This window comes from Syngnathus leptorhynchus, chromosome 7, assembly GCF_054491065.1.
Source record: "Syngnathus leptorhynchus isolate UIUO chromosome 7, UIUO_Slep, whole genome shotgun sequence".
NCBI lineage: Eukaryota > Metazoa > Chordata > Actinopteri > Syngnathiformes > Syngnathidae > Syngnathus > Syngnathus leptorhynchus.
In genome coordinates, this window is record NC_141201.1 from 8,590,617 (window position 1) to 8,614,684 (window position 24,068).

The window sequence follows — 24,068 nt, forward strand, 5'->3', positions numbered from 1 at the left end:
TACCTTTTATAGGATTTAAGCACTTTTGAAAGGAAAACAACTGAAGCGTTTGTAGACTGACTAGAAGTTGTATTAACTTTATTTAACTTCTGAGGCACAGTACAATTCAATGAGTAAATTAACACACAAGGCAAGTTGCTCTCCCGTTAGTGTCCCTTTAGTTAACTTAGTTTTATTCACACTTCATATTTTAACAGCAGCAAGTGACAAAAAGATGCTTTTGGTTTGTAAACAAGACCCACTGTAGACTCGACTACAGTCAAGTGAAACAAGGTCCATCACATGACTCACATTTGTGGTTTATGTAGCAAAGCATCACATGCACGTCACACTACCTAAACACACGTTTACACATACACACGCACACATACATACACACAAAATACATACTGGAAGTGGTTTGAAGAGAGGAGTAACAGTTTTGTGTCCCGTTTCGTCCCGACTGTACAGCTCACACACATCTTATATGATCATAACTGTTTCACTCACCCACAGGACTTCCTAACAAAGCATTTACACTGTGAAACACTTTTGATAGAAATCACAAAACACAGCAGGGCAAGAAGAGCTAGAAGCATTTTTCATGCTGAAATACAGTTCATATATATGTATATGGTGTAATATATATATATATATATATATATATATATATATAAAAAAAAAACAGGCATCAGTGCTTAAAATTGAAGGAACTCCTTTTTGGGAGAATGAGCTTGAAATGAAGAATATGGAACTCTCCTATTAAAAATGATAAATAAGCCAGAGACATTCCATGGCTTGAAAAGTGCTGAGTCCGATTAGGATCCTTCGAGCCGAAGTTTATTTTACAAAATGTACACAAAGCAAGCAGTTCCTCCATCATTAACTCCCACCTCTTTCCATGTAGTAGTCATAGCCGTTGGGGCCATCTGTGTAGAGCTCCTCGCCGCTCCCGACGCCATTCCCCACCTCTACAAAGAGACAAAAGACATACAAGCGCTCAGATGGCAATCAAGTTAGTTACATAACAGAAGGTCCTCGGGTTCACATCGGATTTCTGATACTACAATTTGTCATCCTTACAGCAGGTATTATTTAGAATGAAAACCACTTCAATGTATGTTTTTATAATAAAACAAATAAACCTAAACTTTAAAATATATGTATTTTTTTTAAATATCAAGGCTATTACTTGGCGAAATAAACTCCTCCCCTCACTTCAACGTAGTTTCTTGGCTCCTCTATGCCACAAGATGGCACTAAAGCACAAATGTCTGTTAGAGATGGCTATTTATGTTATAGTAGTTTTTCAAGAAATAACTGAGCCGAGGTAACCATTAGTAGGGGTGTAATTACAAGTTCAAATCGAAAAATCATCAATCAGTCTTTTTGAATTCCAACTTGGATGATTTGTGCTTTTGAGAACTTTGTCGCATAAATAAATAAAAAAAGACAAAAGCTACATCCTTAACATCAAATCGAATCAGACTGTAATTGTACTTAATCAAACCAAAATGAATCGATGCATTTTAAAATCATTGGCCCCTTGAATCATCCCTCTATGATGTCTTACCTCAAATCGCCCCAGTATAAGACAAACCAGGGGTCATATAAGCTTCCCAAGCATGGCCGAGTTGGGAGGGGAGGGGGGAGGTGGAAGGCGGATTGCATGGAGGGATGGCGGATGCAGATAAAGGACAACAGGTAGCGAGGCAGACGCGGAATAAAAAAGGATGATGGCGCAGACGGCGGCCACGTCACATACGCAGCCTGAGGTCACTACTGGGCTTGACCTTTGATGGGATGAAGAGGAGGCGAAAGTTCACAGACACTCAAAAGGAGATGGCATGCTGGGAGAAAGACGGGAATGCGAAACAAATGAAGGGGGGGGGAATTGTTCCTCACCGGAGAAGATGAGCTTCTCTTTCATGACGTTGAGGTCCCGACTGGACTTCCTCACCGCGGCGCTAAGCATGATCTGCTCAGGGTTGTAACTGCGCATGTTGCTGGAGCGATACCTGCAGGCAAAGAGAGAAGGAAGGTCCAAAGTGTCAAGTCAGAAAGCCATGGCAAAAATAGCAGCTGCTGCTTCTGCTCATGCTGTATCATATTGATCTGGCAGAATTTCCAGTTCATTTAACATTTGAATTTAATATTGTGACTGTTAATTAAAGAGAGTCTGCATTCATTCGAGTGTAATTAAGAGAAGTGGCACAGCAGCAGGAAGTGCAACCCAGACTAAAGTCCATCAGTGTCAATCAAAGACTCATGAGCCACTTTCCTTATTAGAGGGGCTTCCATACTTCATTTTAGACATTTAGTACTTTTAGTTTAAAACCACAATTTGTGCTATGTGGGTAGAAGCGGATAGAAAAGAGCAGCAAAGGGAGGAAAAAGAACAAATATATACATATATATATTAAAAAGAGAAAAGAAATGGTCAAAAGGAGAAAGGGTTACGTGACAAACCCGGGCTCGTGCAGTTACCGGAGAGGAGCGTTACCTGATCATGTGATAGCTGAGAGAAGATGCCAGAATGCAGCAGAGGAGGCGAGCATGCAGTCGGGCAGAGAAAGAGAGAGGACAAAGAAAGAAAAGGACAAAAGAAGGCCGGAGACAAGAGAGGTCAGTTTAGAAGGTGGCACAGAAGAAGAGCTCGGGAAGCCATAAAATTAAAACGATGTCTGACATCATCTCATCAGCTGTCTCGGAACATATCCTTGGGGTTTTAGCTGAGGAACAATTAAGTCCTGGTGTATAAAAGATGAGGAGTAAAAGGTTAAAGTAAAACACATTATTTTGGATAATTAAACTGGAAGGTTTTTTCACTCCTGAAAATGAAATAAAACACAAAATAACAAAAGGAATAACTCAATATTTTTGGCATAAAAACAATTGAACACAAAAATAAATAAATACTAAACCATATTTACGCAATGATTTAAGTTTTTCTTTCTCTGGCTTTCCTCACAAAGTTAGTACAACCCACCAGATATCTTTTGGATGTTTTTGCGTTCTACATTCCAAAATTAAATGTGAATGAAAGACAAACAAAAGCGCGTATTTACTCTCCCAAGCCATAAAAACACAAGATGGTACATATTCTGGAGGGATACGATAAAGATTTGATCACACTCTAAGCAATGGAATTAGTAACACATTGAAAAGGGAGTTAATAAGCAGTCAGTATGAGTATTGACGGCAGGAATTCAAAGAAGTACGACCTTGTCGATAATTCAAACATGGTTGTTGACTCAAGTGAACTTACTTCTGCAAAATGAATATTCCTATGACCACTACAAAGGAGATAAGGTCTGCACACACCCACATCAGGCAGTATTCATCTGGTCTCTGGAGGAATAAAAAAAACATATTGTACCCAACAATGGAGCGTAATGGTAGCCAACATGATAACACTAGGTGGCGCTGTGGGTCAAGATACATTCCTAGCCCTATCAAATGGAAAACGACTGACTGCTGCAAATTCGGAATTAATCTATTAATCTATATCTGTATACTGTATATATTTGAATAATTTGGATTACACATCCTTTTGACGCCATCTGCTGGTAGGTTTGACTTTGCCAAAACACAGCGAGACTCTGAGGTCAGGAGTTCCCATGCTGAGCTCCCATATGGGAGAAACAGTAAGACCCGACAGATCTGCTGCTCAGGCTATAAAACCCAAAGTAGTACTGTGATGGTGCAGCAGGATTGTTCGATATAGTGAGACTCTTTGCACTTGACCTAAAAGGTTGTGAGGAAATGTATTCTAAATTATAAATGAACTTCATAAGATTTGTCAGAATTTTTTTTTTTAATGCATGTTCAGTTTTATGCTTGTCATAGTGTAGTAAACAGGTTCTGTCTAATGGTAGGGGAAATAATCACAAAATTCAATGTTCAAACTGTGCATAAGTTATTGTTTTAATCTACGACAGTATATTTGCTCAGTGCAGTTCAATGTGGTGTTGAAGCACATTCCATTTAATTGTTTAGAAGCGTTTTCAAACAATTGGGTACATTTTTCAGTTTATGTAGCAATACTCTGTAACCGAATCATTTTTTAGAACTTCATTTTTTCTTCTATTACAAAATACCATTCGTGTTGAAACTATGGATAACAATAAATTTGGAAATAAAACCTCTTGGGCCTACCCCTACCCTAACCTGTTAGCATAAGATGACAATGTCTTACCAGGAGCCAGATGGGGTAAGGCACCTTTTTGAGGATATGCGGTGCCTCAGACGACACAGCCGACACGTGGCTGCACCACAGCACCGAGTACAGCCAGGGGTCGTTCACCGTGTAGAGGGTAAGGCTGATATTTTCCTGCGACAAGTCCCTGAAAGACGTACATGTGTGTTTTTTGAAAACATGGTCTTATTTGAGGTGTGCTAGTTTAGCATGAGTGTGTATTCCCACCTGATTTCCTGAGTGCTTGCCTGGTTGTATCGGAGTACCAGCTGGCTGATGTCCGCCTCTCTGAGGCTTTGAGGACTTTGCTTCACTAAAGACGTCTGGATCAGATCGGGTGCAAGATGTCTTACCTGATCTCTGTCTTCGTCTGGTGTCCACATCACCTTTAAACACAAATCAGATTGAACCATACTGAACTCAAAAGGGAAAAACTTGAAAAGATATTATGATGAAGGGAAGTCAACCCCATTTTTTTTCTCTACAATAATATGTTATATGTGCTCCCACTAGTCTAAACACGGCCTTCTGATTAATGTTGAGTTTGTTTGTCTGCACGTTTTCATCAAGCTCATCAACTGAGCAACTGTGATGTCATTTTCAGTCGACAGCAAGTGGAAAAATGGCCGCCCCCTGGGTCGGATAAAAACGGATGGATTTTGCCTATTTAATTCATATTCCACAAACTCAACATGAATCACAACATTGTATTTCAACTAGATGGGCTGCACAGAATATATTATTCCAAAGAAAATTTGGGGGTTGATGTCCCCTTTTAATATAGTACAACACCAACCAGATTTTGAGGAACCCCAGATTGCTCCACAGCCTGCAAAGTGTTATTGATCCAGCTGTGGTAACAAGGGTGCCCCAGAGGGGGTCTCCTGAGTCTGAACATCACAGTGGTGTTATGATAAGAGGCCAGTTTTAGCAGTTGCTCAAGGCTGCACACACTCTGGTTGGCTATCAGGTTCCTTTCGTGGGGCGATAGAGTGTGTGTCGTCCAGAAGGGGTCATCCTGGAGAACAGTAGCAAAAAAAAACATTACATTTTGCACCAATAGAGACTATTCAGTATGAAACGCAAATATAATTTTTTTTATAAAGCTGCGGTCCCACCTTGAGGAACCACTGTCCTGCGTTGAGCTGCTGCAGATCAGTCCAGTTGAAGAGCGCGGCGTCCTCCATCTGCCTGTCTGGGAATATTTTCACCACGTCGGTCGTCCTGCGCAGGGTACGGTCACGCATCAGGAACGGGACACCGTCAACACTAATTAGAGGTAGAAAGGGAATAAGGCAAATGAAAATAGATCATTCCCAATTTCAGAGACTCGAGTTTGGATTTATGTTTAGGACTGTATTGCAGTTTATAACAATCAACTTCTTTGTAAAAGGCAGAAACCGGATCACCTCTCCACGACCAACAAGCTCACTGATCAATAATGTTAACGAGAGGGATGTGTCATCTCAACACTGGCGAGATAATGACTTTCCACTTCTAATATGACCTTTAGCTTAAATGTTGAGGGGGAAGATGCTTCTCATTGTGTACAAGGCCACGTGATCATAACGTGAGGAGAGTCAAGCTCCATGCTAATCTTTAGAATCATACATGAAGAAAAGCCAAAGACAAAGCTTGTGCTCAACATTAGAATTCACATCAACATGTAGGCCCCAAAAATGAGCAGTAAATGTCATGTTAAAAACATATTAAAAATGTTCTTGATGTTTTACCAAACAATAAAGCACAAATAATGTGACAGTTTGATTGTTTTTGGGTACCTGATTGCAACGTCTGCCTCCAATCCAGTGACGTTCATTTGGAGTGCTCGCTGAAAGGACCGCATTGTGTTTTCTGGCGCAAGCTGAAAACACACATTCAGAAAAAAAAATTTGAATAAAAAAAAAAAAAAGAAAATTCCTACCCGAGTGTGTTTATAATGTAATGGGTGTCGTATTTATTTTTGGCTACATTTTGAGAACAAATGTGAAATGTGAGGGAAAAACAACACTTTGAATTACAAATTAACTTGGTTAAAATCAATGTGATCCCATGGGTTGAACATCACTTGCAGAAAAAAAAATTCTGTGCATGGACAAAGAGTGAGTCACACTAGCGGGAACACAAGAGGAATGTTATGATCGATACAGTAAACTTGTGGGGAAACCGATTCCAGTCAAGTGATTTGTTTTTACAGTCACACAGAAACGCTCCCAATTTCAGATGCCACAGGAAAGATCGATCACAAATGCAGCAAATAGAAGGCTGTGTGTTTTTCTTTGTGGTATGACCATTTCTCCCATCCAAGTGTTGTGTAAGACTGAGTGCCATATTGTGCCAAGCACATAAAACAGTCTTCGGATCACTTAAAAAGCAATACAATTAGAATGAGAGATGATAAAACGCATCTAGGCAGGCATCACTTTCTCCATGTGGCTTCCCACAAATTAAACTTCTTCCAGTTCATTTTGATGCACAAACTAATGGACCAGAAAGGGACAAATGAAGACAGACTGTGGAGGGAGTGTACATCCAAATAGACGTAAGGTCACGTGTTGTACGAGTGCACTTGAATTTGTTTTTGACTTACAATGGGGGCACCTTGGTGACCAATAACATTTGGACGAGGCCTGAGGTTGCTGGGGTCCATGATGCAAGGCGAGGTGATGTACAGCGGCACCACGTATAGACCCAGCAACAAAGTCAGATACAGGAGCAGCACCACAACCTGAAACGCTGCAAGACAGCACACGTTACCACTATTAGACCACAAGTCAGAGATGTTCACGAATAACAGTCGCAGTTACATTTGTGGTCATGTTTTTTTTGGTAAAAATGAGAAATGTTTAGAAAACAAATACTGTCATGCAATGCTTGAACAATTAGTCATATTTTGCGAGGATTTATGGGTTAGATGTTTTAGGGCTTGTAGTATTATTTGCATTTTAATATTGCATGGCAGGCTAAATTAAATGTGATCGATCAATCAAAAAATGGCCTTATATTAATAAAAAAAAAGAATCACTTAAAATAATTCCTTATTAAGATTCCGTTTTGGAGGAATTCAACATACCATCTGTGCATGCCACCCGCACGCAACTCGTTATCTCTAAAGAACACTTTTTCTTATGTTGCAGCAGCGAGTACGAGAGACACCGCCACAGAGGAATTTGTTTCAAGGTCAGCTGTGTTTGCGTGTGTGTGTGTGTTTGTGCGTAATGCGAGAAAGGCAAGTGTGTGTGCACAAGGAGACAGCCACAAGCATTTCGTCAGACCTTTCCACCTCAACAATCGTACACGTATAGCTTGAAGAGGATCTTATCAACAGAGGAACATGTTATTCTTGGAAAAAAAAAGACATGTTTTTAACTTTCCGAGGAAAGAGGCAAGGAATTTAAAGTGATTTTGGGTGTGGCCATTGAGGAAATGACTTAATTGTATGATTAACATGACAATCAGTTTGTGTGCTGAGCAGTCATAACGTTTCATTATAACCTGAGATGACATTCAAAGTATCTACATCATACAAACGTCATTTGATTTGATGGAAAATAAATTCATGTGACCACATTGAGGAATGATAAGAGTGGATTTCAGTATTCCAGAGGAAAAACAAATCCCCAAAAGTGCTCTGTCTGACATGAGCTAGAAAGAATGCTTGTTATCTGTAGTTTGCAGAGTGGAAGGTCTTTGCCAGTCTTCACACTGTTAATCATTGCGCATTCTTCCTGTGCGCGAGTCCAAAAAAACAAGCATGCCTTTTAATAAGTATTGCAAACTTACATGTTTTTTCTGCACGGGCCACCTGTCCGGCCACTATCCAAGACAGAGCTGTGACAGCGGCGACGGCACCGATGTGCAGGAACGGGCCCGTGGCCTGTAAGCGTGGAATAAGCGGACATAGAAACAGTAAAGTGGATGTCGACAAAAGAGCGCAAGATAAAGACATCTTTGGTGGAATTGCAGACTCGGGAGATAATGGCTGTAATTCGGAGAGGCATTTCCTAAAAAATGTCACAGTTGGAGTGCAATTACACACGACACATTCCTGCCGCCGCAGTGATCACAAAGGGATGCTAATTACAGAGTTCTTGAAACTACTTAAGAGTTAACACACAGGTGACAAGTTATTTCCATCCAAAACTGCCAGTTGACATCCAAATTCAAATCACACATACGGAATGCAATTTTCTGAAATATTACCAACTGAGAGGTTCCTCACGCAACTCGTCAAAGCAGAGTATGAACAACCCTGTACAGTAAATTCAGAGATTTGTTTCACGTGTATTCTAAAAAAAGCAATTCTGAAAATACACAGACTGAAAATTGTGTTTGACCAGTATGTGTTACAGTATCATGAGCGAGTCATTGTGTGGATGAGTCAGCAGAGGCGATTCGATTCAACACAACAGAATTCATTGGTATGCATCTTCTATGCATTTGAATCCATTTGTTTGTATTCCTTGACAAGAAGTTGAAGGTATGATAATGATGTCTCCATTAGCTTCTTGCACTTTCTACTGGTTAGCTGCCATATTAAGAGATGCTTGTGATACAGCATCATCATTCCTCATCATTAAGTGAATGCTTAAAGTCTAAATTTGTTCTTGTACGACAGTTAACAAGGTTAAAATGTTAATTGGCTTCTATAATGGCGACGGTTTAGACTCGGGAACACATTTTTTTCGGCTCTAATTGGGAAATTTTGACAATCTCAACAAATGACGGGTCGACGACTTTTACCATACAAATTGCTTCCGTGCTATTTGTCATACAGAAAAATAAAGCTGCCTGGGCTCCATCTGACCTGCAGAGAGATGGGGATGATGTCCCACTCGTGTTGCCATGTTTGATTGATGGATATCACCCCGACAACAGTTGTGAGAAGGGCCGCAGTGACTCCTATCTGTGAGGACAGGAGGAGAGGGAGAGAATAAAACGTGCCATCAATGTGGACAAACAGCCATCACAAAATAACCCAGAGTGTCCCGTGGCCCCTTCACGACCCAAATCTGGCGTCTGCATTCATCACGTACTGTAACAAGACTTTCATAATAACCACGCTTTAACATGGAGATCCACACTGTAAGCTCAGTCATCCTTGAATGAGCATACACACCCAGTGACACAAAAATACAACAATGCGTGACACACAATTTCGCAAAAAATCACAGTTGACATATTACCTTATGCAACCAATGCAAATTCAGCTGTTGGCCAAGTGCAACGTGACAAAGGGCTAAAACCTGAGAGAGAGGGGAAAAACACACAAAGGTGGCTACATGCTGCTGTGCAAGGAAATATGCCACACAGATGATGAATATAGATATTTGTGGGAAGCACCGACCATTAAAAAGGCTATGTAGGTGAAGCCAGCGGCGGTTGTGGCCAAGACTGGAACGGTGCCATCGCTCCACTTGCCAGAGCGGTTGTAGAGGGACCTGCAGCAACAAGACATTTTATAACAGTTGTCATATTGAGTGCTTGCCTGCATTTCATCAATATCAACCAGAGGGAACAAGCCTTTCGATATTGCTGCCTAGATTAAATTTTGCCCAACTTCCAATCCCAATTGTGTGCTTGCTTATAGGTTGTGAGTGAAAATGAAAAGTTTCCAAATAAGTCTGTGGCTCACTCACAGGCAGACATCTATCAAGTCCCATGGATATGCAATAAAGCCAGCGCAGACACAACAGAGACCCACAGAGATTGCTGGAAATGTTTGATTAATACTTGCCTGGAAAATTGTGCAGAGAAATAAGAAGTACAGACTCAGAGATACAAAACTATGTCGTTCTATATGTGAGAAGATGTAGAACATTCCAAGACATATTCCACAACGTTTTGTTTTTTTCTTTACTTTTTGTCACACCTCCAAGGTGGGAGAACCAAACAAAAAAAGGAATTTATTAAAATGTGATATGGTTAGCTGCAGGTAAGTAGAACTGAAGAGTCCATATCAAGAGTGAAAACTAAAACAGTGACATTTGACTGCCCATAAATAGTACCGTGCCATGTTTTACTTGTCCGTAGTTAGGAATATCAAAATATTACAAAAAACAATTTATCAATAACACTCTAAAGTAGCCAAACACTTGCATACTAATTGTCTTCAAAATTTTCCTTCAATTTACATGATTTGGTTTTCATTGGATATATGTTGTTTTGGCAATGTATGTTCCATACAGGATGTTAATGCATGTAGATAGTCTAAAATGGGATGTTACATAATGACTAGGAAACATGCTATTGTCATGCATATCCTTTTGACTCAAACGTTAATCCCAATGTCAGGCTGATCAAGTGTCAGAACTGCTGCTGCTGCTGCTGCTCTGTCAATACGTTTACATTGCAGATGGATCGAGGCACTCGCCCTCATCATTATTATGCATGCGCCACCTCTAAGAAAAGCAAGCCTCTTTTACATTTCCTCTTGAAGCCATGATAACGCACCAAATAAAACGTGAGTGTGACCTCTTGACATGAGTGGACATGTGACATGTGTCTGTGCAGCACACATTGAGAGTGGAAGAGAGAAGGGTCATAAAAAAAAGAAAAAGAAAAAAAAAAAAGGAGAGACCGGTGACATTGTGAAAGTCTTTAGAGAGCAAGTGGAGGGTTAGACCCCTTTTAAAAATTATTAGTTCCACTTGATTTCCATTAACGATATCCACAATGTCCTTTGGGCTTAATTAACGATGTTCATATTTTGACGAGATGTATTCGCACAACATAGACATACACACACTAGCCTCGGTCAAGTCCACCACTCACCAGTTAAACTCATTGTAGTCATTGTGAGCTTCCAACCAGAAGTAGAACCAGACCAGCAGAGCGCTAAAGGTGAAAAGCAGGATGAGGGACCACAACAGTTCCCACTGTGAACACAAATAGAACCAATCATTAGTTGGATCCAACTCAACTTTGAATTATTTGATAGAATCTGTTGAATATAGTGTCATCACAATTTTCTTAGTGTCAGAGTCAATTAGAAGTTAACTTTCTTAAAAAAATAAAAAGGGTTCTGGAGTACATTAGGTGACGCTACCTTCTGCATTAAGTATTCCCTTATTCACACTGCTCATTAAAACTTTGAATGCCGCTAATTACTGTCCTGCACTTTCACTCCAGGCAAATATGTGGGCTTGTAGTTATAGATTAGGACAGCCATAAGCATAATCGGACACGGACTCATTTCTGTTGGTAGGTTTATTATTATTGTTTGATGGGGGGGGGGGGGACTGAATTTCTTAACTGAAAATGACAGAACCCGTGTCAAAAATATATTATGTAAAAGGTCAGTGAAGCTGTAAGTTACCACAGCCTTTGTGGAGGCCGCCCGACTCAGGCATGGGAAAGATTACATTTTGCTTTCCATGGGCACCAATGAATATTTGAAATGAGAGATATTGATTGATAAGTATCGAGGAAATCGTGAGGAAATGATTGCAGATCCTGCAGCAATTGAGAAAAAATGTAGCGCACTCCTCAAGATATCTTCGTACAAGAAATAATGGCAAATCACAAAATATGTTTGCGATGTGTTAAGTAAGTCACCGTGGGACGGTGGGAAACGTAATTTCGATCTCTTTGTGTGTCTTAACATGTGAAGAAATTGACAATAAAGCTGACTTTGACTTTGACTAACATTTTAGTATTTGACGAGAAATCGTATCATGTTTTCAGTGCTATTGAGCTTTTGTTATCAAATAATTTGTCCACATAATTGCCATTATCTTAAGTTACCAATGGCACAGTTCCATTCTAATTGTTTCAGTCATTTTCCCCCAAAAAAGTATCTCCAATTTCTCCCACTTTTGGTCTGCTATACTTGACGATGAAACATCCGATGGTACTGAGCTGTGGTTGCAACATCAAACAAAAGCGTCTGTTTTGAAAATCGGATTTAAGCACTCTCTTGCCGTTTCGCAGCACACTCAGCAGCAGCAGCACAGGCCGAGGAGTCAAGGCCTGCCCCCGTGACATCACATTACCATTTCTGCCTGGCTGGCATTTATCCGACGAGCCGGTGGCATAAAGCGAGATAGCGGCAATATAAATCCTTGGGAACATTACAATCTACGTATCAGGTTAAGCAACTCTAGAAAACAGTTTGTTCAAGTCCTTGGCTTTATTCAGCGCTACACAAAAACATATCTGCAATTCCATGCAAGTATGCTATTTCTCCTTGACAGATTGTACTCCTGACCGTTCTTGCGGGTCAGATTTTATTCACAAATAAAAGGGGACTAAGTTCAGCATTATCAGCAATGTAGTTAAGGAGGGAACGGTGTGAACGGAACGCCGCATAGCTTGTCCCTTCACACTTCATCTTGTCTGGAATTAACCTCTCCGAACCTTGTCGCATTCCTGTGCGTTTCCAGATAACCCGTTGGAATTTCACACGGGGTGAACTACAATGCCGACAAGTGACTGTCTCGAGTGAGTGCAAGTGCAAGGAGAGAGCTGAAAAGGATGTGTTGGTACAGAAGATCGGATAGTGACAGTTATTGCTATTTGTTCTTTTCATTGTAAGTATGATTTTATAGGGAGAATTTTTTCTTTGGTTTTTATTTTCCTAGACTTCAGTCATTCAGATTTGGATTTTTGTGAGGATATGACAAAATGCCAAAGTGCTCTGGTTCTGATGTTGTCGTGTATAACAGACAAATGACACCAGAGCAGGAGCACTGTTGCTGCAATTTCTAAAGCCTTTTGTGTTAAAGACTGACTACATGGAAATACTTTCAATTATTACTGAGTAGCCAGATCGGATTGCACTCTGTGACATTGGCTTGAAAGTTCCAAAGCACCTTGAACACTCACGCAGACACACAAAAGCGGGTTGTGCACCTGAATGCAGGAATAAAGATGAAAAAAAGGAAAATGAGAACAGAACAAACATTCTTTTGTGAGCTTTGAATGCTTCTTCAAATGTTTCAGAATTAGATCCTCGGTTTTCACGCAAACAGGTTAAGTTACCTGCAACTGATACGCAATCTTGATTGGTCGTCTGTTACAGACGCTGTTTTGACATTCTCGTTCGGCTTCAAGGGTTGCTGGCCAATTTTGTGTTTGTCGAGTCCTACAAACCTTTCCCAGTTGATTTTCCAACATAAAGCTGAAGCTCAAGGGCTGCAGATAGATGTGCTTTGTTTCACTCGTTGTCATGGAAACAGCAAAGGCAAAGCTCAGGGTCGTATAACTGTCTCTCGAGATTACAAGGTAGGAATGCCATGAATCTCTTCAGTGGTTCAGTGGAACCTCACCTTAAGTTGACCACATTTTCCCAAAAGAGCAAATCTTTTCATACAAGCATCCCAGTGACATCATATGGGATGCTTTTACCAGGAAAATGGTACAAAACAAGGAATGACGAAGGAAGCTGTACTACTGGGAGAAAAAAAACAACATTCAAAATAGATTGTGCTTAACCTCAGAAGTCGATATTGTACTTTGTACAACATGCAGTGTAGTGGAGTCCAAAACAAGTGGTTCAAATGTGCAAAATTAAAGGATGAGCGCCTCAAAGAAGGAATGCTGACTCAGCACTATCTGTTGACCGGAGAGGACTACCACTTGCTACAGGAAATAGAGTTACGCGGTGTCCAGTTTCCTGTAAACAGGAGAGCATAAATCAATACCTCTATTTTTTTTTTGAAATGCTTTACATATGATTCCAAAGCACCATTCATACTTGTATCCCTTATTGAAGATTTAATGCATCCTGTAAATTGTCGTTAGTTGTTTGATAGGTTGAGTGATTGGCTCTGGTGTGTGTGTGTGTGTGTGTGTGTGTGTGTGTGTTTTGCAGGTTTCCACTTGTCCACATTGCACATGTGGGCATATACAAATTATTCAACTAAGTGCTGAGTTGCATTCTAAGAGTGAACACTCGGTTGCTTGCCGTCCAGATGAAAAGACAATCCAAAGGAAAAGGTCAGGACAAATGCCCAAGCGAGATTGGTATTTATGATGGCATGTGACTGGGCAAAAAAATGCCTCGTGCACTTTTCCACGATCATAATATAATCTCATAGTCTACAACTTGTGATAGATAATAATTATTTCAATTAATTCTGCATGACTGATGACGTACATACTAGACATTGTAGTCCTGCATTGTGATGAAACGCAAAGCTTGACAGGATGAAGGTCATTGAATGAAACCAGCGAGGACACTTTAGCTCAGAAGGTAATTACCAAAAGGTCCCTGAGGGTTGAGAGCACTCTCGTATGGATTCCAACCAACAACAGATTCCAAAATGCAGGATTTGTGCGTGTGGGTTTTTTTTTTTTTGGTACTGTTTCCACCTCCTACATGGCCATCTTGTTTTTATGAACTGTAAAGAAAATAATAGCTAACAAAGAAAACTAGTCACAAAATAATCACCAGTTCCTATTTCATATAAAAAATACATCATTCCTATTTATTTGGATGCTCGCTCACATCCAAGAGGTGTGCATCAAAGACCAAATAGTTCTTCTGCTTACCTTGGTGGTGTCATCGTGAGAGCGTTGATAACGTTTCCAGCGGCAACCGTAGATCCCGGTGATACAAGACAAACACAGCTGGCGCTCATAGACTTGGAGGGGTTGGTGTCTGACCATGCTCCTTCTGTCAGTCCTGCTTCCTCAAGTCAAACATCCCACGGACCAGAAGGACACTGTAATGTTGGAAAACTAGATCAACATTTGACACAATTCAAGTTTTGGAATAAAAATCATCAGAAGTAAAAACCAGCGGTCGATAGTTGGAGGTAACCGCAATGTATCTCGATCCTCCGATAAAATCTAAAACACATTGACGTTTTTCATTGGACGGTGACAATATGCCAGTAATTTACTACAGCGACACTTAGCGAGCTTAAAATAACCCAGGAAAAAAAAAAAGTGAGTCGCACAGTTTCTGTCCAGCATTAAAATATTCTGCTGTGTGGTTCTTTGCATATATCTGCTAAGCTTCAGTGTAACCCTTGCAGGGTGTTAATATTCCACGTTATAAATCAAACTCCACTTTAGGCCGCTGCTGACTCAGCATTGTGACTGCAATGCACTACAACAACAAGTTTATTTTGACATGACTGAGCCTGCTTCGGTGAAACTGTAAAGTCAATCTGTGGGAGCAATTGCATACACTACATAGACCAGGCACATTTTATGTCTGTACATAAATTGTCTTCTCATGCAAAGTCACTTTCATAGGGCCGTAGCTAAAACCACTTGTTCCCTAGATACACGACAAAGGGTTTCGGAGAAGCGAGATAACACTTCCTGCTATAATCATACCGTCTCAACTCTGGGCAGCTGCTTATTAGCATCTGCTGCAGTGGCCGTGTTTCCTGTTATTAACGCAACTGTTCTGGTGAGGGCGGGTCGGAGCCGAGGCTATAATGAACCTGGCCCACCCCGAGCAGGACCACACAAGTTCCTGACTTAACTGCTTCTACACAGGGATCCAACTGCACAACAGATTCGACAGAGAATAAATCAACGGAATTAAGAGGCGAGTCACAATACGTTCACGATATAATGTTGCAAAGGACGCTGTAAAGGTTATTACCAATCAATATCTCACCTGGATTTGTGTCACACAGCCAACTTGACACAATTTCATTGCTATTATGCTTAACTGGTATTTCTTTTGAATCACATGGTGGACCACATCCAGATTCATAGCCTCAAATCAGATGACGCTATATTTACTTACTCCTGGTTATGCTCCATTTAAAATGAAAATGCATTATAAAGTGCTTTTGAGTTGCCACAAGATGAAAGTCACGTAATTTTGTGACAAGCATCAAGGGAGCCCAAGCCCTTTTAATTGCAACTCATTGCAGACCACAAACGCAGCATAGTAACCCACACTGTAGGTCCTCTGTCTTCCTAAAAACAAATTCAAGTGTTGCAATTAATCAGTCTGACCCAGCAGGAATTCAGCTAGCATAATGTTTATCCCATATATGAATAAAAAAGGGGGTTCTGTTTACTCATTGAAATATTCAAGACCTGGGGTACAATAAATCAGCAACACATTATTTTCAAGAAAGTTACATTAAGTGCTATATTAAGTCATATCCAGCACACTGTTTGACGAATGCTTGACGGAGCACCGCTGACCACAGAAAAGGAAGAACTGCACTCAACTTAAGGCTGCACACTCCCACTGACTCACCATGTGCAGACAAAAGAGAAAGATTCAACATATTCGCTTTCAAGTAACAATAAATGAATGCTGACTTGTACTTAAATGCTTGAATGCAGTTTTGAAGTAAAAACAAAAAAAAAATAAGAATGTGTTGGTGACATTTTACTGACCTTGACAAATCAATACCAAAATGTTTAGTCTGGCCCAATCCGATTAAGCACTGTGACCAAAAAACATTGATTTCTTGGTGGAGAATAAATTAATTTCTCTTTTGACTAGAATAAAAATGAGCCAATAAGTATTAAAATTATTGTCGAAATGTTCTGCCACACTTGCCATGACATGATTTGTGATATTTAGTCAGAGTGTTCTCTGGGATCGAGTGATTCACTTGAGGACGTCACATCCATTTTCGGAACCAAAAAAAAAAAATTTGAGATTAGCGCAAGTGTCAGATAGAAGAAATATAGGAAGTGATAACCACGTCCATTCATGCGAAAAATCAGGAAAAGGAAGTCAACAAATCATCTGCATCTGTCAAGAGTTGGCTGAATTTGTAAGACAACTGTTGTCACCTCCTTTTCTGCTGCTTCACTTCCTCTCATTCCAAAACTCACATTGAGGAAACGCTTCAGCATTTTCCCTGCAAACGAGGGTCTTTGTCTGACCAGGGGGGCTGTAAGTGAAGCGGGCGGTAGAAAACTAAACATGAAGGGATCATCTCGGACTGGATGTTTCCAACAACAATGAGTCATTAGGGGAGCGAGGAAAGGTCATGTTCATACCTGCTCAGAGGAATGTAATAGCACAATATTACCGCTTTATCTTTAATGTTAGGTCTCCAACCTTACCACTTGATCAGATATATTAACTTCAATAAATAAATAATTACTAAACAAATGTGTTGTGAAATAATACAAGTATTAATTTTTCAGTTTATTTTCAGAATTCAATAAAAGGACAATTTAATGCATTGACTTTTTAATGTATTTCATGTTTTATTAATGCACTTCATTGTCATTATGTTTATGTGATTTTTGACACACATACAAAAACTTGAATTGACTTCGAACCACATAACTCAAAATAATCAATTAATTAGCCCACATTGGTCAACAAATGTTTCCTCTTTTTTTGTAATCAAAGATGGTATTAAACATTTCTAGATTTTATTTTTTGCTTTGATTCTGAATCTGGCCTTGATTTTTTTTCTCCATTCGCAGCACATCAGGTTTTCATACTAATAATAGTCAAATAACAATAATTAATTCAATATATTCAATAATGTTTATGTATTAAGAGTTAGGGTCAGCACCAGGTGGATTTTTTTTTTTTTTTTTTATATAATGCAATGCATAAAAGAATCAGTCTTGCACGATCTTAGACTGAGACCGAGATGAATGTTTGATGAAATTGAGCTTAAATGAAGGTATGACAATAGTGGATGAAAACATCCCTCTCATTTTTGCTCTGTCCAATCTGAGATGGCGACAACAAGGTGCATGAAAATAACTTGACATGACTCACAGTTAACATGTGTGACAGGGCAAGGAATTAGTGAGAAGTGAATGAATGAATGTTTGCACAATGTCATCACCATAGCCGATGACATAATATGATTCTAGAAGCAAAAGAACTCAGCCATCCAGTTCCATGCGTGATTTTCAAATGATCTCAGCCGCTTGGCGAGATGTGAAATGGAAAGCAAATGAAGTAACAAAGCAGCATGCTTGGCGACTTTTCAGAGCCAGGAGGCAACAGAAAGTGACAGAGAGGGAGTTGATTAGTGACACATGAGCGATAAAGCCCATTGTAACAACAAAGATATGACGCTCATTACATCAGAGCTGTTAAAGTCGGCTCACAACTGATAGACTGCCAACACTTGCACAAAGACTCTCGACAATATTTTAGAATCAAACAGATTGGGAACACATCACACAATTATTGCTACAACTTAATCAAAAAATTCATAAACCAGTCTGGAGTGACAATTTGCGTTAATTGCTATTATGAACTGGGCAGCACAAAACACAGTGTTCAGTTTAGTGATGATGCTAGCAAGCTTACTATCAGTGAATTATTTTTTTTTCCAAGTCACACTCACATTGCTTGTTAGTGGGACATGCATTCTGTACCGACCTGTCCACTGCGTCAACCCGGGTGTACATAATGGACTCAGACTAATTACATAATCTCTATTGGGTCATCATCTAAAAGGTGGACCATTAGGCCTTCATCCAATCATGTGCGGTCAGTGGTCACACCATCAATTCATTGCAATATGTAGTTGTGTCAAAAACGTCACAAGCAGGTCATAATGGCCAAACTTGGCTACAGCTTCCCAAAATAAGAACTGTAGCAAGTGGATGGATTTCTTTCATCAATCTGCAAGTGCAGATCAATCTGATCTGCCAACTGCTGGCATCAATCTTCCCAAATCAGTGTGGTGAGTGAGGCCCATGAAAAAGGACTCTCACATTGTCGAGTCAGCTTGAATGCTTCGCAAAACCGTCCAGAGTCATTTATGACATAAGTAACAAATACTTAACTGAGGAAATTACAAGTCAGCCATCATTTTAACGAAGAATCAATTTTAGAATACCTACGTTGAATACCCGTGAAGATCTACAAAATGGACTTGGTCCAAAAGACTAACTAGTTTAACTGCTCTCATCTCAGTGAGCATCAATGGACTAACTTGTTTTTCTTTGTACGAGGGACAAGCCACAAATAAGGAACAAAGTAAAAGACTGGCTTTTATCTTTCACAGCAACACGTGTGTAACATTTACAAAATAAAAGGATGGGGGTAACAAAAGGACAAGGAGGTTGAGGCTAAATAAGCCCAGTCAGCATTTATGGCATAGCATCATTTGATAGCCTGTTCTTTGTTACAAATCACAATGACCAAAACAGATGCAGCAAAAAATGTTGCAAAAACAGGATAATTAGTGGAGGTGTTGAACCAGAACATCTTGACAACGTGAACAATATTCCATCTAAAAATGTAGGACACAGATTATCCATAAAAAGATTCAATTATTCACAGCCCATTATGCTCTACTTCATTCAGTGGAAGGTATTCACTCCAAACACTAAAACATACTAAATAAAACCGAAAATGAAGTGTTACAAGTGGGCGGAGACTTGCAAAAAAAAAAAAAAATATCACTCTCGGCTTTGCTCTTGAGTTAAAAATAATTTCCACTGGCTAGAGGAAGTTCTGGTTTCTGAGCTGCATTGATTCAAACGGTTGAGTGGATGCTGCGCGAAAAGTGCATGACAAAGCAATGTCGACAGTTGACTTTTCAAACCTGAGCGAGATACTGGCCTGGAGGAGCTGCGTGAGACACTGGACCCAAGTGACAGTAAGTAAAAAAAAAAAAGGTTCAGCCATCATTATCATCATCATTCATTCAGCACAGTTTGAATTTAAAATAGAGTTAAAAAGATGGTCCCTTGCCATGCAGCAGGTGTAAAACATCTCCACTCATTCAGACCTTATATGAAGACTTTTTCTTGCGGATTTGATGTACCCTCTGCGGCTGATTATCAAGGCCTAATAAAGGCATATCGGCCTCTTACCATTGTTCCAGCTATATAAACACTTAATGGAGCTGTTCACAAAATAAGGTTACTGATGACTTAACTGATCGTGTATGCTTTGCAGGGCTTTTTTTTTTTACATGCTGTTAAATATGAATAAATTTGACAAAATCTACAGCGAATAATTCCACTAAATTGAACCAAATTAAATTGGATCGTATTATTCGATTTGATGAATCAGATTTCTTCAACATTCTGTCAAGGTGCTTCATTCCCTTTTACATCAGTAAACTTGCTCACCACATTTGGAGACAAGACTCACATACATACGTACAAAGACAAACGTAGTTTTAGTGTACTCGAAGCTAAGTTTTCCCACGTCTGGAGTTGTAAAATAACAGAAAGTTGAGCGGCATGAATTAGTTCCAAACCATAATGCTACAGTGATGTGGGAACATTTTGGATTCAAAACAGATGAACATGCAAAGTTTGTTAACATCAATGAGCTGAACAAAAAAAAATACACACACAACCATCCCACCACGTTTCTTCAACAGAGAACATGGCTGGACATAGAGGGCTGTCTATTTAATTTATCAATTCATCTTTTGGAGTCTGTTCAATTTTTAATTATCCAAATTTAATTTCGAGTTTTAATATGGCATTTATGGTCTGTTCAAATTTTAATGAACCAAATCTAATTTTGAGTTTTAATATGGCATTTAGACAGAGTTTGGGGGGGATCACAAATTGTCTTAGAATAGAAACATTTTTGCCAAAATGTAAAAAGAAAAAAAAAAAAGCACGCTTGAGCCATAATGACATGCAATACTTGCGACCTCTATTTTTCCTTTGAAGGTTTTTTTTTTTTTGTAAAGTGACGCTGTCTTACTATGAGTAGTTCAGTTCACACAACAATCCCACTAGTGACCTTATTCTACAGATGATGAGTTGGCGAGTCACTTCTAAAATGTTCCATTCATAACCTTGCTTATGCAGACAAAACCTCCTCCACATGCAACTAAGAAGTGTGTGTACTTTCCTCTTGTCTTGACTTGTGTTGTAAATGTCTCCATTTAATAACCATTAAAAGATCAAAACACAACCTGGAAATAGATGGAACCAAGTGTTATTGTCTCCATGACAGCCTGTCAGGTCGGGTGTTGGACAAAGCATTTTTCTGATGTTGACTGTAGGTAACTGCAGAGCTGATAGTGTGGCAGAGAGAGCAAACAGCTGACAAAGACATCCGCGGCATGCACAGACATGACGGCAACCATTGTTGTTGGACGGGGCAAACCAGGCAGCGCGTTGCTTCGGTGGCCCCTCAACACCTGGCTGCTTCATGACAATGAAGTAGCAAAGGTGGGTGGTCTGGTATGTTAACTGAAGATGCCACCAAGACGGATTTTTGACAAAGTCATCAAGGCTTGTCTTCTACTGTTTATCAGGAAAGCAGGCGAGATGGTCATATCAGAGCACAAAAACTTAAAAGCTAAAGTGAATTTTTTTGCTTAGTCCATACCATATACACAAAACAGCAACGTGGGGGAAAAATTGCCGAGTGTGTGAAAAGCGAGTGACGCTCGGAGAGCAAAACTTGCCTTATTTACATATTTTCATTTAGTTCAAAGTCTTGACTTAAAAAAATACAAATCGATTTGCTCATGTAGTGAGTGGCCACGGTTGTTTAGGACCGCAAATGAGGGGCCGACTGGGGAGAGGCTTTAATGGTGTTAAAACAAATTTTAATCTATCGGTAATTATAAGAAATGGCCGATTTAAACACCACAAAAGTAAACTGGCGACAAAGCTGCTGTTTTGGTACGCAAAGAGTTCAAATGGGCTCATCAATTATCCAACTGCGCATTTTTTCCCTGACGGGAAAAGGCAAGTGATAATATGAAATGTCTTCTGTATACAAAATAAACAAAGGTGTGAGTTTGCTGTTCCAATACTTTTGAATCTGACTGTATTGTCACAGACATTATCTTGAGGCTTGAAAGTTCATTGAAAATGCTTGAGAACGGCTGTCGATAGAGAGAACTCTGCCTTGAAAATGTCTGAAAGTGAATGAAAACCTTTTTTTCTGCTGTTTGGAACCTTAAACGGTGGTACTATTAACAAACTTGAAAGTTAAGCAGGTTAATTCTTTTCCCTTAAAAGGGGGGTATTGTCACCATTTTAAAAAAAAGGGAGCTCAGCATGGCCATATACACCACCTCTCAGTTCATGTGAGTACTTTGAAGCCATCTTAAGTTGCAGTCTTGCATGGACAGCACAGAAATGATTAATTAATTAATTAAAAATAATAATTTTACAATGGAAATTAGCACAGATTACAATTGGATAGATTATTTGCTCAAAATCATGGAGAAACATGTTCATATCACGTCAATAATTATAAAACTGGGCTACACTTAGTTTGGAGCTTCACAAATTTGTCGACTTTCAAATAATGTGCAGCCAATGGTGAGTTGCCGCCGAATACAAGAAAACAGCTCGCTTGCCTGTTTCAAAGTCTCTATAAATTTACCGGCGGAGGTTACAATTGGTTTTGGTAAAGTGAGACATAAAAGGACACACTGTGTCTGTGCATTACATTCTCTCATTTCATGTACGTTTCATGTTGGCCATGGCTACTTTAATAGCTGTAACAAAACGTAAAGCAGACATGTCTCTTGGGGGCAATCTAACAGTAAATGCATTTAGATAAATTCCAGATCTTTTTTAGCAAGTCATTATCCCTACTCGGCAAAAGTCACGGAATATGAGCCGTATGTTTGTGTTTTAGTGTGCGTGTGTGTCACACAGGGTTGAATGTGACCTAATTTGTGCAGGGCAGCCAATGATAATAAGTCATTGTTTATTATAGTTAAATGCCCTCTGGATAAGTCGGTTCTGCTTTGACAGAGTTTACAGGTGCGTATATGGTCGGTGGTGCCATGTGTTGTTTGTGTTTTTATCTTTTAAAGGGCACTGAAGATGACACAATTGCATGAGGAAGCAGGTAAACTGTCCCTTGTGTCATGTTTTAGTTCTGCATTGGCTACACAAGGGAACAATTTGCATACCATGTGCACCATTTGCAGAAAACATTTTTAATGGGAATTACAATGCACTGTTTTTTTAGTCCTACTGCAAATATTGAACTTCCATGAGTAATCATTGCCCTCCCATACAAATGCTTAAAGATGACATAAAGCACTACTTTTGTCTAAATGAAACTCCTCAACTGGTTTTGACTTAGTTCCTTGGCACAAAGGTGCCATAAGATGATTGTAAAGAACTACTATCGTATTAATAAGTCCTCAACATTTGGTTACGATTATCATTTTAATGTAGGGTGGAGTATAAAACACCGCAGCGGAATATAATAAAATTGGTATGTATGACTGAGACAGATTGCGCAATTGTTTGGCTGGGGTGTCTGTTTAAACTGCACAGTTTATTTTTTTACGTTATGGGTTTAATCAGACGTTCAAACAACGGTTGGAAAACAATTTTAGTATGTGACTTTCAGAAGTGGAACATAAACACGGAGCGTGTAAACAAATCCAGTGAATGTAAATGTTAAGAGGTACACTCACCTGTCCGCGCAGTGGGACCACTTTCTTTTTCCCCAGGTCAAAGAGGAATTTGATGTTTCTTTTTCCCAGATAATTGGAGGTGGTGATTTTTTTTTGATTTTCTTTTAAAGAGGAGACTCGGTGGTTGGCTGGCAAAAATGCCAAGTTTGACAGCCGGACCCCCCCTCCCCAAAAGGCAAAAGAGAAACACTAGCGCTTACGGGTTTTTTTTCTTTTTCTTTTTTGTGCTTATAATAGCGATTTTCTTTCACGTGCAAATAGCTTCCCCCTGCAAAGGTTAACGGTATCTCCTCCTTCCTCCTCGGCGTGGGAGCCGAGTCGTCCGCCTGGCCAAGTAATTCAAAGCACTAAAAGGTAGGAGGGGTGTGGGTGCTTTTTATCAGCTGCTCTCCTCCAGCGAAGAGCGTCACCAAACTGACTTTACTCCCAGCCGGTTTGTGTATTCAGGAAACATCGACACTACCGCAACTTTAAGCCTTCTAACTTTAATCCAACTATATTTTTACGGATTTCGGTAAATATTTCCAATGAGTGCATTTATAAGATGTCATTTCTATTCTTAACATTGGTATACGTGTCAAACTTTGTTGCATCGTCGTGTTTTT

The 24,068-nt window shown here is 39.7% G+C and overlaps 1 protein-coding gene across 4 annotated transcripts; it reads right to left on the bottom strand.

Moving 5' to 3' along the window:
- Positions 1 to 61: 61 nt before the first annotated feature.
- Positions 62 to 23,865, bottom strand: gdpd5b (glycerophosphodiester phosphodiesterase domain containing 5b). 4 transcript variants are annotated; one of them, XR_015066633.1, is made up of 17 exons: positions 23,464 to 23,865; positions 14,672 to 14,844; positions 10,952 to 11,055; positions 9,525 to 9,618; positions 9,364 to 9,423; positions 8,985 to 9,083; positions 7,961 to 8,054; positions 6,768 to 6,913; positions 5,959 to 6,041; positions 5,296 to 5,446; positions 4,974 to 5,195; positions 4,406 to 4,563; positions 4,178 to 4,325; positions 3,248 to 3,330; positions 1,885 to 1,997; positions 1,553 to 1,772; positions 62 to 950 (listed from the first exon to the last, which is right to left on the bottom strand). XR_015066633.1 is itself a non-coding variant. In XM_085915839.1 (16 exons), the coding sequence occupies exons 2-16, from the start codon at positions 14,786 to 14,788 to the stop codon at positions 862 to 864; spliced, it is 1,761 nt and encodes a 586-aa protein (XP_085771965.1). In that variant the 5' UTR covers positions 14,789 to 14,844; positions 23,464 to 23,865; the 3' UTR covers positions 62 to 861. The 4 variants fall into 4 exon arrangements, 3 of the variants coding, with proteins under 3 accessions (XP_085771965.1, XP_085771966.1, XP_085771967.1); XM_085915839.1 differs by lacking the exon at positions 1,553 to 1,772; XM_085915840.1 differs by lacking the exons at positions 1,553 to 1,772; positions 23,464 to 23,865 and adding an exon at positions 14,381 to 14,520 and having other exon boundaries at positions 14,672 to 14,831.
- Positions 23,866 to 24,068: the final 203 nt, after the last annotated feature.

What these genes read in the sequence shown, in the direction of transcription:
- gdpd5b (XM_085915839.1), bottom strand. Translation starts at nt 14,788, where the DNA reads ATGGTCAGACACCAACCCCTCCAAGTCTATGAGCGCCAGCTGTGTTTG. An exon ending in GACTACAATGAGTTTAACTG is followed by an intron (nt 9,619 to 10,951) that starts GTGAGTGGTGGA and finishes TTGTTGCTGCAG; the next exon opens with GTCCCTCTACAACCGCTCTG. An exon ending in CAGGACAGTGGTTCCTCAAG is followed by an intron (nt 5,196 to 5,295) that starts GTGGGACCGCAG and finishes ACTGTTCTCCAG; the next exon opens with GATGACCCCTTCTGGACGAC.